Here is a 15846-nt window from a genome sequence, read left to right as displayed (position 1 = left end):
ACACCATCTCACTTCGTAGAAAGTCGTCTGCAAATAAAGGCTACACTTTCTTTATGAAAAACTGTTTCTTGATACAAACTATGGTATTTGTACTTCCTACAGAAGTTAAAAATCCAATAGTATTCCACTACTGCCTCTGCCACAGTTTAACTCAGAAGAAGCTAAAACACTGCAGAGAACAGTTGCTAGGTCTCTTTGCCCTATGTGAAACAGGTATTGTAGCCCTCCAGGTCGCCACGTCTCATGCAAGCTGTCCCAACACCTGGGACCCGCTACACAGTGGATAACACAGAGGGTTCACTGCAGCCCTTTGGCACCTGCAGGGAAGGGGAAGCTTTATGTGAGCAAATCTAAGCCCATTCTGAAGGTGTCCAACTTGGCATGGCTGCTGAACATGGCTCAGAGGACGTCTTCATGCTGTCCTCCCTCCTTGGGTGCCTTACACACTTTCTCCAACCTGCTCCATGCTATCCACAGGTGAAGCTGAACACTCTAGCAACATCCTCCAAGGCAGACTGACATCCTCAGAGAATTGAGAGGGTGTTGTGGAAATGAAGGCTGGCATTAGTCAGTTAAGCAGAAGAAATTAGGCATGGAGACAAATGTCAGTAGTGTCAAGTCAGCACATGGGAAGAAATGTCTTTCCTTCAAGTTCCTGCTGTCACAGGCCTCCCAGGCAGCCCCTGATCTCCACTGCCAGCTCACAGAGAGGCTCTGTAAATATGCCATTAGCATTGCAGCCCCCTGCAGCTGCAGCACTGGCCCCTTGCCTGAACAAGCCCTGCAGGATGAGTTTTGGGGGAGGAGGGGAGAGGGGTTGCTGCCTGTCGAAGGAGGCAGTAACATCAGCAGCTGTCTTGGCAGATTAGATGGAACTTGTTTGCAAATGCTTGCATTAAAACAGGCTTCTTTGTAATGTGCAAGTCTGTAATTTCAGATCCAGGCTTTCTGAGCTTGTTTCTATTAAAGTACTGTTCTGTGGATCTGGTGAAAAGACAATATCTGCTTTATCAGGAATGGAGGGAGACTTGGGAGTACGAGGAGGGGAAGGAAGAACTCACCTTTTAATATCATTTGCAAAGCGGTTGGTGACACTCAACCCCTCAGTGGATTTTCAAGATGAAAACCATACTGATATCACCTGACATTCCAACAAGGGAAACTTTGCCTTAGGGACCAGAAATGCATAAAAATTTTTTCCTGTGCTCCAAAATGTTGGCACCAAATGTTGATAACCCACAAGCAAAATTTATGTAAGCTTTTCTAAAACAAGTTTCTAAGATGGGTGTCAGGGCAGACCTTCAAAAAGGAGGGAAACTCTGTCCAGGTGATGACTCAGTTCCATATCAGAAAAATCTTTAGACGAAAACCGATAGCAGTTTTCAAAGGAGCATCCAACAATACAAGATGATTTAAATCAGCTGCTCTTGTACCCAGCACTTTTTGCTGTTCTCTTCTCTTGCCCAAAGCCTTTCACTGATTTCTGACACCAAAGGAAACCTGAGTTTGGAGTCTGCAGCCAGAGTTTCCCTACAAATGGAGCAAGACAGCAAAGCTCCTTTGAGGGCAGCACTGCGAATGACGTGACTGCGCCACAGTCTGAACACCACACTGCAAGGGCACTTTAGGCCTGCACACACTGCCAAGGACAAAGCTGTTATCACACTGATTATAATGCACTAAATGACATGTTAGCATCATTGTGTTCAGTACCAGCTCAAAGGATGAAATCAACTATCAAATGCACAAGCACACAGAAGTTGGGGTTTTACATGTAGGAAGAATCCTATTTTGTTAAGGTGATCTTAGAATAATGGTATAAATAAACAACACAAAGTCATATCTAATACAAGAATTTTTTTAGACGACATTCATCAGTAATGCAGTGAGGAGAGCAAGAGATCTGACTCTTAAGGTAGTCATCACATGCAGCAGTGGAAAATGCATTCTCTTGGCAGCTTTCTGAATATTTTCTTCCTCTTTTTTATACTTTTTATAGTAGTTTCCTAGCAATTTGCATGGAAAAGTTAACAGTCCAAAATTTTACTGTGGACTTCAAGACATCTCTTTTGAGACAAAAGTCTCCTTTAATTTTGAAGGGGAGTTAATATTCAGTGTTACAAATTTTATCATGTTAATCAAGGCACAATTCGATACTTACAGGACTTCCATCTGGACCAGGGGGGCCTCTATTTCCAAAGTCACCTGGAAAACCCTAAAGCAGAATAGAAAATACCTGTTCTTCATTATTCAAGACATGAAAGGTGGTGTGAACACTGAATTCCTATAGCTATGATGAATTAAAACATCAGAAGTAGATTCAGGGAGGGTGATGGAAGAATCGGAAAAGCAGAAAATATCAGGTACACAGTTCAAATGAACAGAATAGTGATATTTTTTGTCTCCTAAAATCATAAACCCAAAATGATACAACTATTCACAACATAAGCATATTAAAAATCAGACAGCTGAATTACTTTAAGACCAATATTAAACAAGTGTCACTTGAATTTTTTTCTTGGAGCCTGTTTTCTACTTATTATTTTTAACTTAATTTTTTTTTCCTGTTAGCTTCAACATTCATGAAAACGCCTGTCCTCCTTTCCTTAACTCATCCCCAAATATTAATGACTGGCATCTCAATATGAGATCTCATATTCATTAGAAATCAAAATTTTCATCTTTCTGGCACAACGCCTTTCTAACCAATGTGAACACTTGCCATAGTCTGCATCTAGACACTGAAACAATAACTCAAGACATAGTAAAGCCTCATTTATTTTATGAGAGTTTTGACTTCAGAGACCAGATTATCAGAATAGGAAAGAAATCTGATTTGCCAAGTCAAGCGTCAAAGCTTAAAACAAAATTTCCATTTCTTGCTTGAGAAAGAAAATGGAATAGAATTCCACCACTGTACTGGCTCTAATCTTCCTTCCTTCCTGTTAGGGTTTTGAAAATTACTTTACTTCTTTCAGATGTTCCCACTGCAGAAGCACATAAGTTGTTGGGGAAAAGTGATTTGATTTTTTGTTTGGGTTTGTGGGGGAGGGGGGGAGGGTTTTTTGGATTAATTTTTATCAGTTTAGTATTGCTAGGCAGATCTCACTATTTTACTAGAAGAGGCAGATGCAGCTAACTAGAAACTCATGCTATTAGTTTGAAGCAGTACCATGAAATATTTTCATGATTGCTATCACTGTATGGAATTGGGAGAATGGAGGTAGCACAAATCTACAGAGAAATCAAAATAATTTTTAACTACAGTGTAAGATCCATATAAGAGTTTACCAGAAAATTTGCAAAATACTAAGCTGGAAAGGGATTCTACCTGGAAAAATCCAAGCTATGGCACTCAAACCAAACAGACTTTTATTGGAACTGATAAATCACACACAGTATTATTAGAGTACTGAGGTAACTGAGAGATGCACTGACCTCAAGAAATCAACCACAAAGAACCTGAGCGCTACTAATCCATCCCCCATGGGGAAAAGGAGCAAATTCCATCCTTACAATAATTTTTATGTGAAATGCTCTTCTTTGTCTTTTCAGTGTTTCAATATCTTTTTACCCCTGTGTGTATCAGGAACAGTACTTTGAGGGATTAACCTTTCACCTCAGTAAGGCCATGTTCAAACCTGCTACAGGTCAAATCTACAATTTGTTTGGCCTTTTTAAACTACTTTGTTTGGAGGGCATCCACACAGCTGTCCAGCTCAGGACTTGCTACAGCAGGGTCTTTGCTTAATGGAATGGGGGATATATATCATACAGTATTATATGAACAGTAGTCAGGAAGACAATATAAAACTGTGTCAAGGAGATGGAAAAATCATATCATAAATCAAAGCAGTTTAAGCACTGCTTAAGCCATATTTGGCTTTAGTAACAAGCCAAAATTCTATAAAAATGAAGGCAATGTTTTATGCTTATATATACATGCATGTACACTGTCAAAATCTGTTGAAACAACCTAATAGTTATTAATTGTCAGCATCATGCATGATAATGTGAAGTAATCCAAGACAGTCTCCTATAGCATCTTTTGGATTGATTTTAGCTGGAGATTTGTTCTGCTTTCTCTTGTTAATTCAGAAAAGCTAAACACAGGAATTCCTCTCACAACAATGAATTTTTTGTTCAGCATCTGATCACAGAACTCACAAATAAGAATCTACAGCAGTAACTGTAAGATCTAACAATACAGGTCTTCATATTGTTGCTGCCTTATCATTTAAAAAGTAGAGGTTCTTAGGTTAATGGTTGATAAAACAGATCTAATTGATTCTCAAGGTGTACACCATTGGTCAAATTTTTTCCCAACTCTGAAAATGTAGTGTAAAATTTTACACATGCAAAACAGATATTTGAGAGTGACTATGTTGTTAAAAGCTACCTACTAAGAGGATGTAGACAAAGATTAATTTATGACCCTTTCCTAAATAGCATATTTTGGTTGTACTGCCCACCATTGGTAGATGTTGGAAGAGGCAGAATTGTCATAACACACAGGCATATTTTTTTGAAACTCGAAGGGGAAATGAAGGATGCAATGGGACAGTTTTACCAGCCACACAGAATCACAGATGCTGGTCACAAGTGATATAACACAATCCCAGCATAGCAAGAATTACAAAAGTGACGGACCACCTGCAGTCATCATAAGGGCATTCTCAACAGCATGTGTCTTTGAACTGATACTGAAAAATCTATCTTGGTAAGTAGAAAAATGAAAGCAAAATGAACAGTCACAAAAGTCTAAAACTGGAAGCAATATAATAATACTACTGTGCAACAAGTGTTTTATTAAATCAATATTATCATTAAACATTATTATTAAGCATACAAAGGATGACTATTCATAACTGTAATATCAAACAGAACCTGAACTATTTGTACAGTTACAATGGACTTAGTTACTAAATTCTTGGTAAAATTTACAAGGTCTATTCTGACACATTGACAACTGGTTTTAACTAATCACAGATAGAAGAAGACTAAAAATCTTCCCCCAAATGTGTACGCAAAAGCAAAATGCATCATGCTAACAGGACAGACAATGCATTAAAAATACTGCAGAACTAGCCAAATTTCATATTATGGTGATACAATGGAAAGAAATTGAACACATATACTTCTACCATTAAATATTTTCTTAAAATGATATTGTGTGCAAAACCAATCTAAAATTCAAACAAATCCTCACTCTATAGATTCAGGCAATTGAGTATTTTGTTCCATTTCAAATATGCCAGAAATGTTACAAATATGAACAACTGTTCAGTAAACCTACTAAATATCAGCATTTTGTGAATTATAAATGTTTACAATCCCTTGTATGATCCACTTATTCTATACTTTAAAATTACTTTCCAAAAATGAGATTATACTTGGGATCTGATTTGTTTCAAAAAGATCTCTGCCAGTCAGGTTTGGTTTTTTTTCTCAAGTATTATTAGGGACAGTTTTGCCCAAAGAAATAAGTTGCAACCTAGAACAAAAGGTGACGAGCCTGACCTCAGGCACTGCAGAATTCCCATGCCAAATTTCTTTTAGTGACAATGTCCTGCCCAAAGCACTGTTAACTCCAGGGCACTGTGCCAAAAGACTTTGTCATTACAGCTACCATTGTTAGGCGTTAAAATAACACATCATCTCTAAGCCTGTGATCCAGCAAAGTACTTCAAGCCAGGTTCCCATGTGATTGCTCTCCTGGTTGGACCCCCCATTAGTAGCCTTTAGTCAAATAAGTGCTTTATAGATCATAGAAAGGAATCAGAAATTACAACATTACAAAGAAATCAGTACTGAATGAAGGTAATCACAGACGTTGTACAGAGCTGCTTTTGGTGCCCTGTCACCTATGTGAATCCTCTCTGAATAGATTTGGATAAACAAAAGTCCTTATAGAACATAGCCTGGCACTGACAGAAGCTGTGCTCTTACTCTAAATGGAAAATAGCTGCTTACCACAGCAGACACAGCGCCAAATGACTGCTCACAGCACCAAATGACTGCTATGGATGGGGACAAATACTGCCCAAACCACTACACTGGCAGTCAGAAGCCTCAGTAAAACCTGCCACAGAGACTGACAAGATAAGCCAAGACGTGTTTCAGTGTACTCTGCTGTCACCTCCACTTCCTATTCCACACTGAACACAAGCCTTTGATTCTCATCCACGTTCTCTTCTTTCATAAATGTTGCATGAGACTCACTAGCACAAGACACTGTGAACTTCTGCAAGGTATTGATGGCACAGAGCCCTTCCTGCCCAACACTCAGATGCAAAAAGTAGCATTTGATCCAAATTAGAAGCAAACTACAATATGGTCTGATGGTAGCTTCAGAAAGAGCACACTGCATTCATTAATGGCACTTCGCTTGCCTTTCTTTATATCAAAGCAATTCTTGTAGGCTAGTGGCTTTTTTGGCTGGTGTTAGATCACACAGAAAACAAAACATAATTAAACAGAATCCTCTACAACTTTCACAGCATTCATCAAGGGCCAAATGATGATGATCATATTACTGCTGAACAAACTCGTTCAACATGGTAGATGAAAATAATCTGAATTGGTGAGCACAACTGACTGCACAACTGGAGAACCCTGTGGTGTTTTCCAATCTCAAACCACAAGAAAGTTAAAATTGGAAACTCCTGGATAGCTTCAAAGAACTAAAATAATATGGTTGCGACAGAAAACAAAACATTTGGCATTGAAGATAGACCACAGGAAATATGTAAACCTTGATAATGTATACTTGGCAGATTTGTGTTTATTCTCAGCTGTAGAAATATATGTTAAGTAGAGGACAGCTTTAATTTACCATAGTCCAGAAATATCAGACATTAGAAGCAGTTGATTTTCATCCAAACCAACACCAGACTTGTAAAGCCTGCATCATATCCGCACCTTGTGCTAACACAAATTTTACAGAATATATTTATGTGTTTCTGTCACCTTCTAACCCTCCTCACAGCTGATAGCAGTAACCTATCACAAGGCTCACAGCAATTAGCCTTCCACACTTCAGAACATCTAGTACTTATAACCTGCACAGAATCCGCAGTTCTGAAAAGTACTAATTGAAAACAACAGAAAGTAATCTATGGAAAAAATAAAACTAACTTTTTTCAGCTGAATAGAGTCACAGAGTTAATTCTAGGTGGATTGACATTGGCAGCAGGGATTGCAACAAGTATTAGAAGCTTTACCTGTCTCCCTTTAGGACCTCTTTTTCCATGGAGGCCTGGGATACCCTGAGAAAGAAATAACCCATGATAAGTAGGTTTTCTTTTCTTCAGTACTTAAATTCAAGTAACTAAACCCGCATTTGATTAGAAAAAGACAGTGTGAGAAACACCACCATAAAAAAAAAAAATTAAAAAGGATTTGAGCAAAGTATTATAGAGAAAATGTCCTATAGCAGAAATGCAAACTTTGCTTGTCTTTACTGTGGCAACATCTGAACAACTGTGAAAAAGGGCCTTGTCCTGCTTCCATCAAAGTACATGTCCAGACAGCCTTTTTGCTCAAGTGAAATAAGAAAAAGCTCAAGCACAGAGTGATAGAGATTAACATTTCCATGGCTGGTTTTACTGCAAAGATTATCCGACAGGAGACAAATATTAATTATTGACAAAATGAAATTGCTTGAATAAAAAAAAAAATTCATTCATGCTCTGCTGAAGAAAAAAAATAACCCTAATCCTTGCAGCTGTAGACTGAAGTAAAATAATACTTTACAGCTGCTCCCCATTTTACTTCAGCACCAGGGCATTTCACTGATTAGACTAATTGGGTATGACCTATTCATCTTATTTTCTTCACATCAGTTTTGCTTTTAACCAAAAAATATTCAAATGAATCATTATACTTCATATATTTTCCCCCATTCTAACATATATTGCATTACCACATAAACATCAACATTTCATTAATGTTCCACTAGGCCTACCCTTTCTCCTTCAGGTCCTGGTTGTCCTGCCTCACCTGGAGGTCCAATGAAGCCCTAAAAACATAAGAACAATGCTTGTTTTCAAGGCTGCTTGTCCCTCAGTACTGGCCAGATAGATGTTCATGACACAGGGATTAAATTCAGGCTCATTTGAAACTACCAGTGAAGCTCTAGAAATTTAAATGTGATTAGGATTTACTCTCCAACCAACAGCAAAAACAATTTCCTGTTAATTTTCCTGTTAATTTCCTGTTAAAAGGGTACAGAATAAGTTAATAAAGAAGTACTAAGAAAGTGTTCTAATAAGACAAGGTTGCATCAGATGCATTACTTATCAGAATAGATTAAATCAGCAACTTTTTTCTGAAGTTAAACTTATTCATGAACTCCATCAGAAAATAAGTTCTCATCTTATTTTGTGATCATTGTTAATGTGTGATCATTGCTATCTGTAAGAGTTCTTACAAGAAAAAAGTTTATCTTAAGATAAGCAGAATGTTTTTCTTATAGTTCAGTCACAATGCATCTCACTCCCACCATTCCTCAGTTGTATGGAGAAATGGTTCTGCACTATCAGATTCAAACTGAGATTGGAATAAAAATATTGCATTAGTTACTAGAATAGAATTCTTTGCTTTCATATCTCTCCCCAGTTCTTCAGTTGTAATGATTTAATTTCTTGGGGGTTGATCTTTTTTTTTTAATTATGAAAGATGGTGCCCATCTTGTCATCCAGACGTAACGAGAGTAAGGGAAACAAAAGCACTTCTACAGTTTCTTAAAACAGCTGGGAAGCAGAGCACAGTTTGATTATAGGAATATTTTAAAACTAAAGCTCTAAAGATACTTCATATGTTGCTGTACACCTCCATGGCACAGCAGTATGTGTCAAGGGGGTTTTGTCATCATTTTTACTGGAAGTTACTTTTAGAATTCATATACATGATTTAGCCTTAAGACATGACAGGTGTTTTTCCCTAAAATTACTCATTCATTGGCCATTTTTAGCTTTGTGTAAACAGAGAAGCAGTTACTTTTCAGAAAGTGACTGGGATCACTTATGTCTTGTTGGTTGAAGGGAGGAAAAGACAAAATGCAGATGAGAATCTGAACAAAAATAAACTGAAGAAACATAAAAGAGACAATCCCTGAGGGTCTGTTGGCTCTTGATCATGCCAAACTAATTTTTCCCATCACTGTAATGAAAACTGAAATTAAAAAAAAACCCATCCCAAAACCCCCAGACATATGTTTAAGAAGCTGCTGCAGGTAAAGGCCTCTAGTAACCACACTTAAAAATAAGACAAAAGAAACTCTTGCAACACCGTAGGATTACATTAATAGATACTTGAGAACACAATACACTGCTGAGCAAACTGAACATGAGCGGAGGGCCTGAAAACACCCAGCAAAAGCCTCCTTCAAATTCTAGATGCAACCAGCCAGATACAAGTTTCTGGAAACCTGTGTCTACTCCTTGAAGGTGAGAGTCAGTCTGAAGAAATACTTATATGTGCACAAGCATGTGTAAGCATGCACATTTCTATTTAAAGAAAACAAAATTACACGGCACCCACCCAAAAAACCAAACCAAAACACAAATGAACAAACCAACAAACCCATAACCCTCAAAAAAACCCAAACCACCAAGAAACAGAGAAAGAGCACCATAAAACACCAAAAAAACCCACCCCAGCTAGGAAAAAACCCAATCTATTTTACTTCCAAGAATAACCAAAACCAAACCTTGAATGCACAGAGCGTTAAGAACCTTCAGTCCCTGGGATACATGTAACTATGACTGAGTCACTCTAAAATCTCAAGATCCCTTTTGTGGTTTTTATATGACAAGACTGTTTCCCTTTATCTACTTCTGCAGCTGTTACAGGTTGCAAATGTCAGATATGTCTCCCTTCTTGACAACTTCCATTATGGAAATAACGCTTCAGGCCTGAAACATCCTCACACACCCAGCATTGCTTCCTTCTCTCCCCTGCATGCCAGAGGAAGGGTAACAAAGGAAAACTGCTCTATGCTGCTCTCCATGGGGAAAAAATAAACTCTTGCATGTATTTTGAAAGAAACACTGTGTTTTCTCATTTGTAGGTTCTATAAAGGCAGTGGTTCTGCAGGCATACAACTGGCAGAGCTGAATCAAATTCTTCACCCCCTTTCTCATCTACTGTATAGGTAAACATAGACATGCATGTCAAAATGCTTCAGATGCTTACTTACTCTTACTCCTTTAGGACCTGGGTTACCTTCTGGTCCAGCTAAGCCCTGTTACAAAAAGACATGAGTTGTAATTAATTTTAAACAACCAGATATGCTCTATGTAAAAGAATGGCAGCAGCACTTGTTAACTGTAAACTGGCAACACATTCTTGAAATTTTTAAGACTGAAGAAGGTGTCATCAATAGTGCCCTGAGACCATGCTCACAAAGGTCTCCCATTAATGCATGGCTGAACCACAGACCATGACTGAAACTTCCATTACATCAAAATTATTTCTTCTGGGAGAAATATTTTTCTCCAGACACAGTGATCAGGCATTAGGGTGACATAATTTCACAAGATTTTTTATGAGCTTTTATATTTGGACACATTTCAGTTATGTTTAAGCTAATGTCAGAATTACATATGTGGTCCAAATGTTCTAAAAATTTTACGTGATTCAACACAAAAATGTTATCATCCATTACTCTATAAAATATTGTAATGGAATTTAAAAATATATAGCTATTACAAACTCAATCCAACAAAACACTGAAGTATTGGTCAAATTCACCCTTTAAGCAGACACAAAGCCACAAAGTCAATTATTGTCAATTTGGCTCATATACCTTTACATGGGGAAAATTCTGAGTATTTCTACTTTATATCTTATTTGTATTACTGCACTGAGGTATCTGTTACCTTGTACGTAAATCAATATTTATATAAGTACTTGTGTTTAAAGAAAGTTGCTTTCTGGCTTTATTGGTTCTACTCAAATATCCAAATGGGAAAAAACCCCAAACTTTTAATGTTCTCCTTCGCTAAAGGACTGAAGAAATAGCTTCAGCAGTGAAATAAATACATTGGTGAAAAATCAGGAGGAACAGGCAGTTTCCTACTGCTTCTGGACTTGAAATACAAAGAAGACAAACCACATAGAACCACATGAGGTTTATGAAGGGAGTGTAAAGTGTTCAGACATTCAGTACTTTGGTAATGCCATTTCTATATTCCAGAAAGGAACAGCATTACTGCATCTAACCCATCAAAGTTTAAAAACCATGAGACTCAACATTTCCTTCAAGCCACTGCCAGAGAAAGAGGTTTGTTTCAAAGAAAAATGACAAGATGTAAACAAATACATTTTTACAATTAGCAGTTTCAAAAGAGTTAGATATGGTACTTTTGAAAATAATAAAAGAAAAACAAAGAAAAAAATGCAAACTCATTTGTATAGTTACTGCACCTGCCTGCCAGGGTAACCAACTGCCCCAATACTGCCAGCCATTCCTGGAATTCCCTAAGCAGAAAAGGAAGAAAGAAAAGGAAAAGAAACAACAAACATGTTTAACGTCATGGTTTGGATATTGTTTTATCATTTCTCTTTTAACACCTACTCATATGACACAGCTTAAGCACATGGAAAAATTACTCTTTAAGCAAGCTACATAGAATACCCAAAAATTGACTCATCATACATAAGTAACTCTGTCAATTTCAGTTACATATCCTTTAAAAAAAGTATAAGATTTTGTGAAATACAACAGTGCATGTCTTATTTCCATAATTCAAAAATAATTCAGGAGGACTATAGGAGGCAGGTCCTAATAATGAGGTAACTTCACTGGTCTTAGCTGTATTTGAAACAAATATATTAAGCTTGTCATTAAAGAAGAATTTTTGTCCTTACAAAAACAATTTTTGTTTTGTTTCTTCCAGAATTGGGTCAATATAGCACTGCATTAATCATGAATGTATACAACTCCCTCCACCTTCTTCTTCTGATGTTAGGAATCAGCTTTTTTCCCACTAATTATTTCTATCTCACTGCTAGATTATAGCCATCACAGAAAACTTCCCATGAGACTGCAATAAAAATCACCACTCCTTCAGTTAAGGTTTGGTCATAAAACTCATGAAAGTCATGGATGACGTCCTTGAGTTTTCATCTCCCTTCAGGTGTCTACCATCTGTTATCACCACCATTTCCTTTTCAGTGTGATCCAAAAGGAGACTCCTTCCATCTACTCTGCCATTAGGAGCCTCATCAATGCTAACAAGAGGCATTAGCAATTGGATGTGTTTGAAATGACATTCAGATTGCTTCCTGAACTGACATGGAAGTGTAAAAAAGCACTGAATAACTAACTATTTCATTTCCTACATGCTGGGAGATATAAAATGCATTAAATCAGTAGAAGTTTGAAAGAATCCAAAATGTGCCTCTTATAAGAATTTTACATCCACATCCTCCAAGCTGGTGTGGCAGTTGAAAAATGAGCTGGTCTTTTCCATTTCATTCAGACTACTTTTTTGCCACACTGGTCGCTAAACAATCTGAATTCTCGCTCAAGAGCTGTCCAATATTTCCTTAAGCAGTTTACACTGATTGCTTATATTGAACACTTAACATGGATTACACATTCTCCTATCCTAATTGTTCATCTGCAGAGCGCACTGCACTGTGCTTTCATCCCTTACCTGCTCACCCCGTGGCCCTTGCAGTCCTGGGTAACCCTTAGGACCCTGCAGGTAGAGAGAGAGATCCATAATGAATACAGTTAAACAAACAAAATGGACCTTCTTTGCCTACTCTATTCTCTCTTTATCAAAGAAAAAAATCCACACTTGTCTGCCTGCAGCATTAGTGTGGTTTACATTCAGCAGCTCATATGAAAACTGAGCTAGAGAAAAGAAGTAAGAAAACATCTTGGCAGTTTAGAAAATTTCAAGACATCAGTATCCTTAAAGACAGTTCCAGACTTGCACCCTTTTAAACAAATGAGTACATGGGATGCTGTCACCAGTTACTGCCAAGATTGAAGAACCAGATTCTGTACTGTGCATTTCCCCATTCCAAATCCTTGTCACAATGCCCTTTCTGAATGAGGCAGTTCAGAGGAAGGGTGTAAGTAGAGGGTCATCCCAGATTATTCTAGGACACACTCAGGAAAGCAGGCCTTCCAGGACACAAAACATCTCTTCTTAAAATTAATATAGAACAGATTTCGGCTCTTATACTATGGAATTTATATCAGCAGGGAGAACAGCCTCATCCCAGAAATCTTCTGTGCTGAAACTACAGAAGGACATGAAACTCTTGAACTTCACTCCCTGTGCATTGATAATTTCAAGCATGTTTTAGCCCTTAAAGAAAAAACAGAATGAAAATAGAGCTGGAATCTGCCATTTCCATCAGTACACTTAAAAGAGGAACCACCTTCTTGAACATCTTTACACCAGGCTTAACATACCCAGACAAGCTGGCCTAAAAGGGAGGCTGTAACAGTTGCATGACTGATTCAGAAGCCAAGTGTCTGGTCTCCACATCCCTTGCAAGAGATACTGGAAATACACAAGTCCAAAAGCTACAGCTCGAAAGACAAGGACCAAAACAATCATTATTCTAGATAGAAATCTATCATAAACTTGGACTCAACGACATTAACTAAGCAGCAGGAGGGTCTTGGCTGATGTTAAACATCTGTCTGCCTTGCAGTATGATGATACTCATCAGTCAGTAGAGACTTGAGACTCAGTGTAATAAAAAGAAATTCTGCAACTGATTTCAGCAGATCAGGTATTCCAAAGTTTCAGATAAGCTTCTGTGTGACCACAACAGTATTGCTGCATGAAATTAACTTTATTATCATATACAAAATTAAAAGATGAAGTTGTTTTGCTTCATGACAATTTTGGTATAAACCAGTAACTCCTCCTTAGCTTTTGAAATATGTCTCAGAAAACTACAATTTTTTACAGTCCCAGCCAACCCCTTATTCCATGAGTTTTATTCATTACAGAATTTTATCTTCTCTCTATACTTATATAATCAACTAAAGCAGGTGTAGCTAGAAGAGATCCCTGAGTAGTTTCTTATTTTTGTACTAGAAAAAGAGGAAACCTATACGCAGAAATGCTCAATGAAACATTTATCACAATTTAGTTTCAAAGTGGGTCATTTTAGCTGATTAACACCTGCATTACAGTCTCAAAAGAAGGCACAAAAGAAAGTGAGTTTTAGGACTGATTACTGCTGGGCATACTTCTACACAACAGCATTTTACTTCTGTCAGAGGAAAACTACTCTGAACTCATATTTTAGAATAGCATGTCCATATTTTTATTCAGCTTTAACATGGTCTTAATTCATTCTAACTCACTCAGTGCTGGTTGGGAATGGATCTAAACCACGCTAAAATGAGTACCATTCCAAAGAGACAGTTTTCACACAGAGGTTTCTTTTCCTGAGACTTAGCTAATCCTCTTAAAATTCTTAGTTTTTTATTAGCTTGAGTTTGTATTCTTGAGTGTACCCATATAATTAAGATGCAGTTTACTCTGAGCTAAGATGAAAATTAAGAATAAGAATACAAGTTCATATGCACTGGTTTGAAAAATTAATTTCCTTCCAGATTTTAATGAAGATTAATTCTCTGACTTAAAAACTCAGTGTGGAACAGAATGGTTTGAAGCTTCCAATTACAGACTTCGAGCACAGATTTCAAAAACATAGCAAGTTGTAAGAATACTTTGGTCTGTGTGAGAGAAAAAGTATTTACTGCCAACTAAAATGTAGCAAGTTTAAGTGTCTGACTTCTACCATATGCAGCACAGTGGGACCCAGACTGAGTGAAGTCTGTACATAGCAGTTTGTATATAACAGCAAGGACTATTTAGGCTGTGTCTTTCCATCTTACTGCTGCCTATTGTGTTTTAACACAATTTCTATGTAATTGTTGTTAAAATCTAGCACAACATTGGCAACTATGCTAGAGTGCCAAGAAGTTCCTGTAAAAATCAGTAGGTAAAATGTTATGACTAATGCTACAACCCTCAGCTACAGAGAGATATTAGTCTTTGAAAAGTATCAGCTAAAAAATTTCTGGGCATGGGGTAAGTCTAGCAAATAAATGGACTCACATGATTCCTCACAATGCCTACTTATCAGCTCCACAGTGTCACCATACTGCCTCCAGTTTTGAAAAAATGTTTCATCAGAGAATGGCTTTGTTTTAATTTTCCTTCATAGATCCATTCTATCTTGTTTGCTGATGTTTATTCCACAACTAAGATTTCACCTAGCAACTCAGCCCAAATATCCTAAGGAATGGAAATACCACTTTTGTCTTACAGGACTGGAGTTTCCTTCTTCTCGAGGGAAATTGGACTCTGCAGAGAGGCACTGGGAGACACTTGGTAGCATAATGCTGACACTGCCATAGGTATATTGCTTTTGAAATTTGCTTATCAGCCTTACCCTTACATGAGGGCAAAGTGAAGACAAAATGAAATATGGAGCCCTTCTCAGGTTGAAACCAAGTTTTTTCCTTCCACATTTCTTACCGTGCTCTACTTCAGTATGCAAATTTTATCAGGATTTTTTACACCCAGATTCTCATCATTACTGTTACACACATGTTAGACAGAATAAACAAGAGAAACAATTGTGGCCAACCTTTGTAAAACCCTTTTCCAGTGTCATTGCAAAGCACCCGTAACTCCTCAGCACTGCAATGATTCGAATGTACTGCCATGGGCTCCGGCAAGTTCATGCCCAGGAGTGCTGTCCTTGGGCTGACAACCCACCCCCACCAAGTGCTCTGGCTTGTAGGGGCAAGTACTTGCCTCTCTGTACAGTCACGTAGGGCCATTTAGGGGA

At 37.7% G+C, this 15846-nt stretch overlaps 1 protein-coding gene across 1 annotated transcript in view; it reads right to left on the bottom strand.

The window, feature by feature from the left end:
- The window catches only part of COL24A1 (collagen type XXIV alpha 1 chain), a 123567-nt gene that overhangs the window by 82480 nt on the left and 25241 nt on the right, over window positions 1-15846 (bottom strand). The window contains exons 7-12 of the mRNA XM_017729593.1: window positions 12666-12710; window positions 11431-11484; window positions 10202-10246; window positions 7967-8020; window positions 7224-7268; window positions 2162-2215 (exon numbers count right to left, since the gene is read on the bottom strand). Of these exons, the coding sequence (XP_017585082.1) occupies window positions 2162-2215; window positions 7224-7268; window positions 7967-8020; window positions 10202-10246; window positions 11431-11484; window positions 12666-12710 (297 nt within the window). The remainder of the gene's footprint in view (window positions 1-2161; window positions 2216-7223; window positions 7269-7966; window positions 8021-10201; window positions 10247-11430; window positions 11485-12665; window positions 12711-15846) is intronic.

This window comes from Corvus brachyrhynchos, unplaced genomic scaffold (assembly GCF_000691975.1).
Source record: "Corvus brachyrhynchos isolate BGI_N302 unplaced genomic scaffold, ASM69197v1 scaffold101, whole genome shotgun sequence".
In the NCBI taxonomy this organism is placed as follows: domain Eukaryota; kingdom Metazoa; phylum Chordata; class Aves; order Passeriformes; family Corvidae; genus Corvus; species Corvus brachyrhynchos.
Note: the sequence above shows the minus strand (reverse complement) of the source record. Positions and strands in the feature narration are given on the sequence as shown.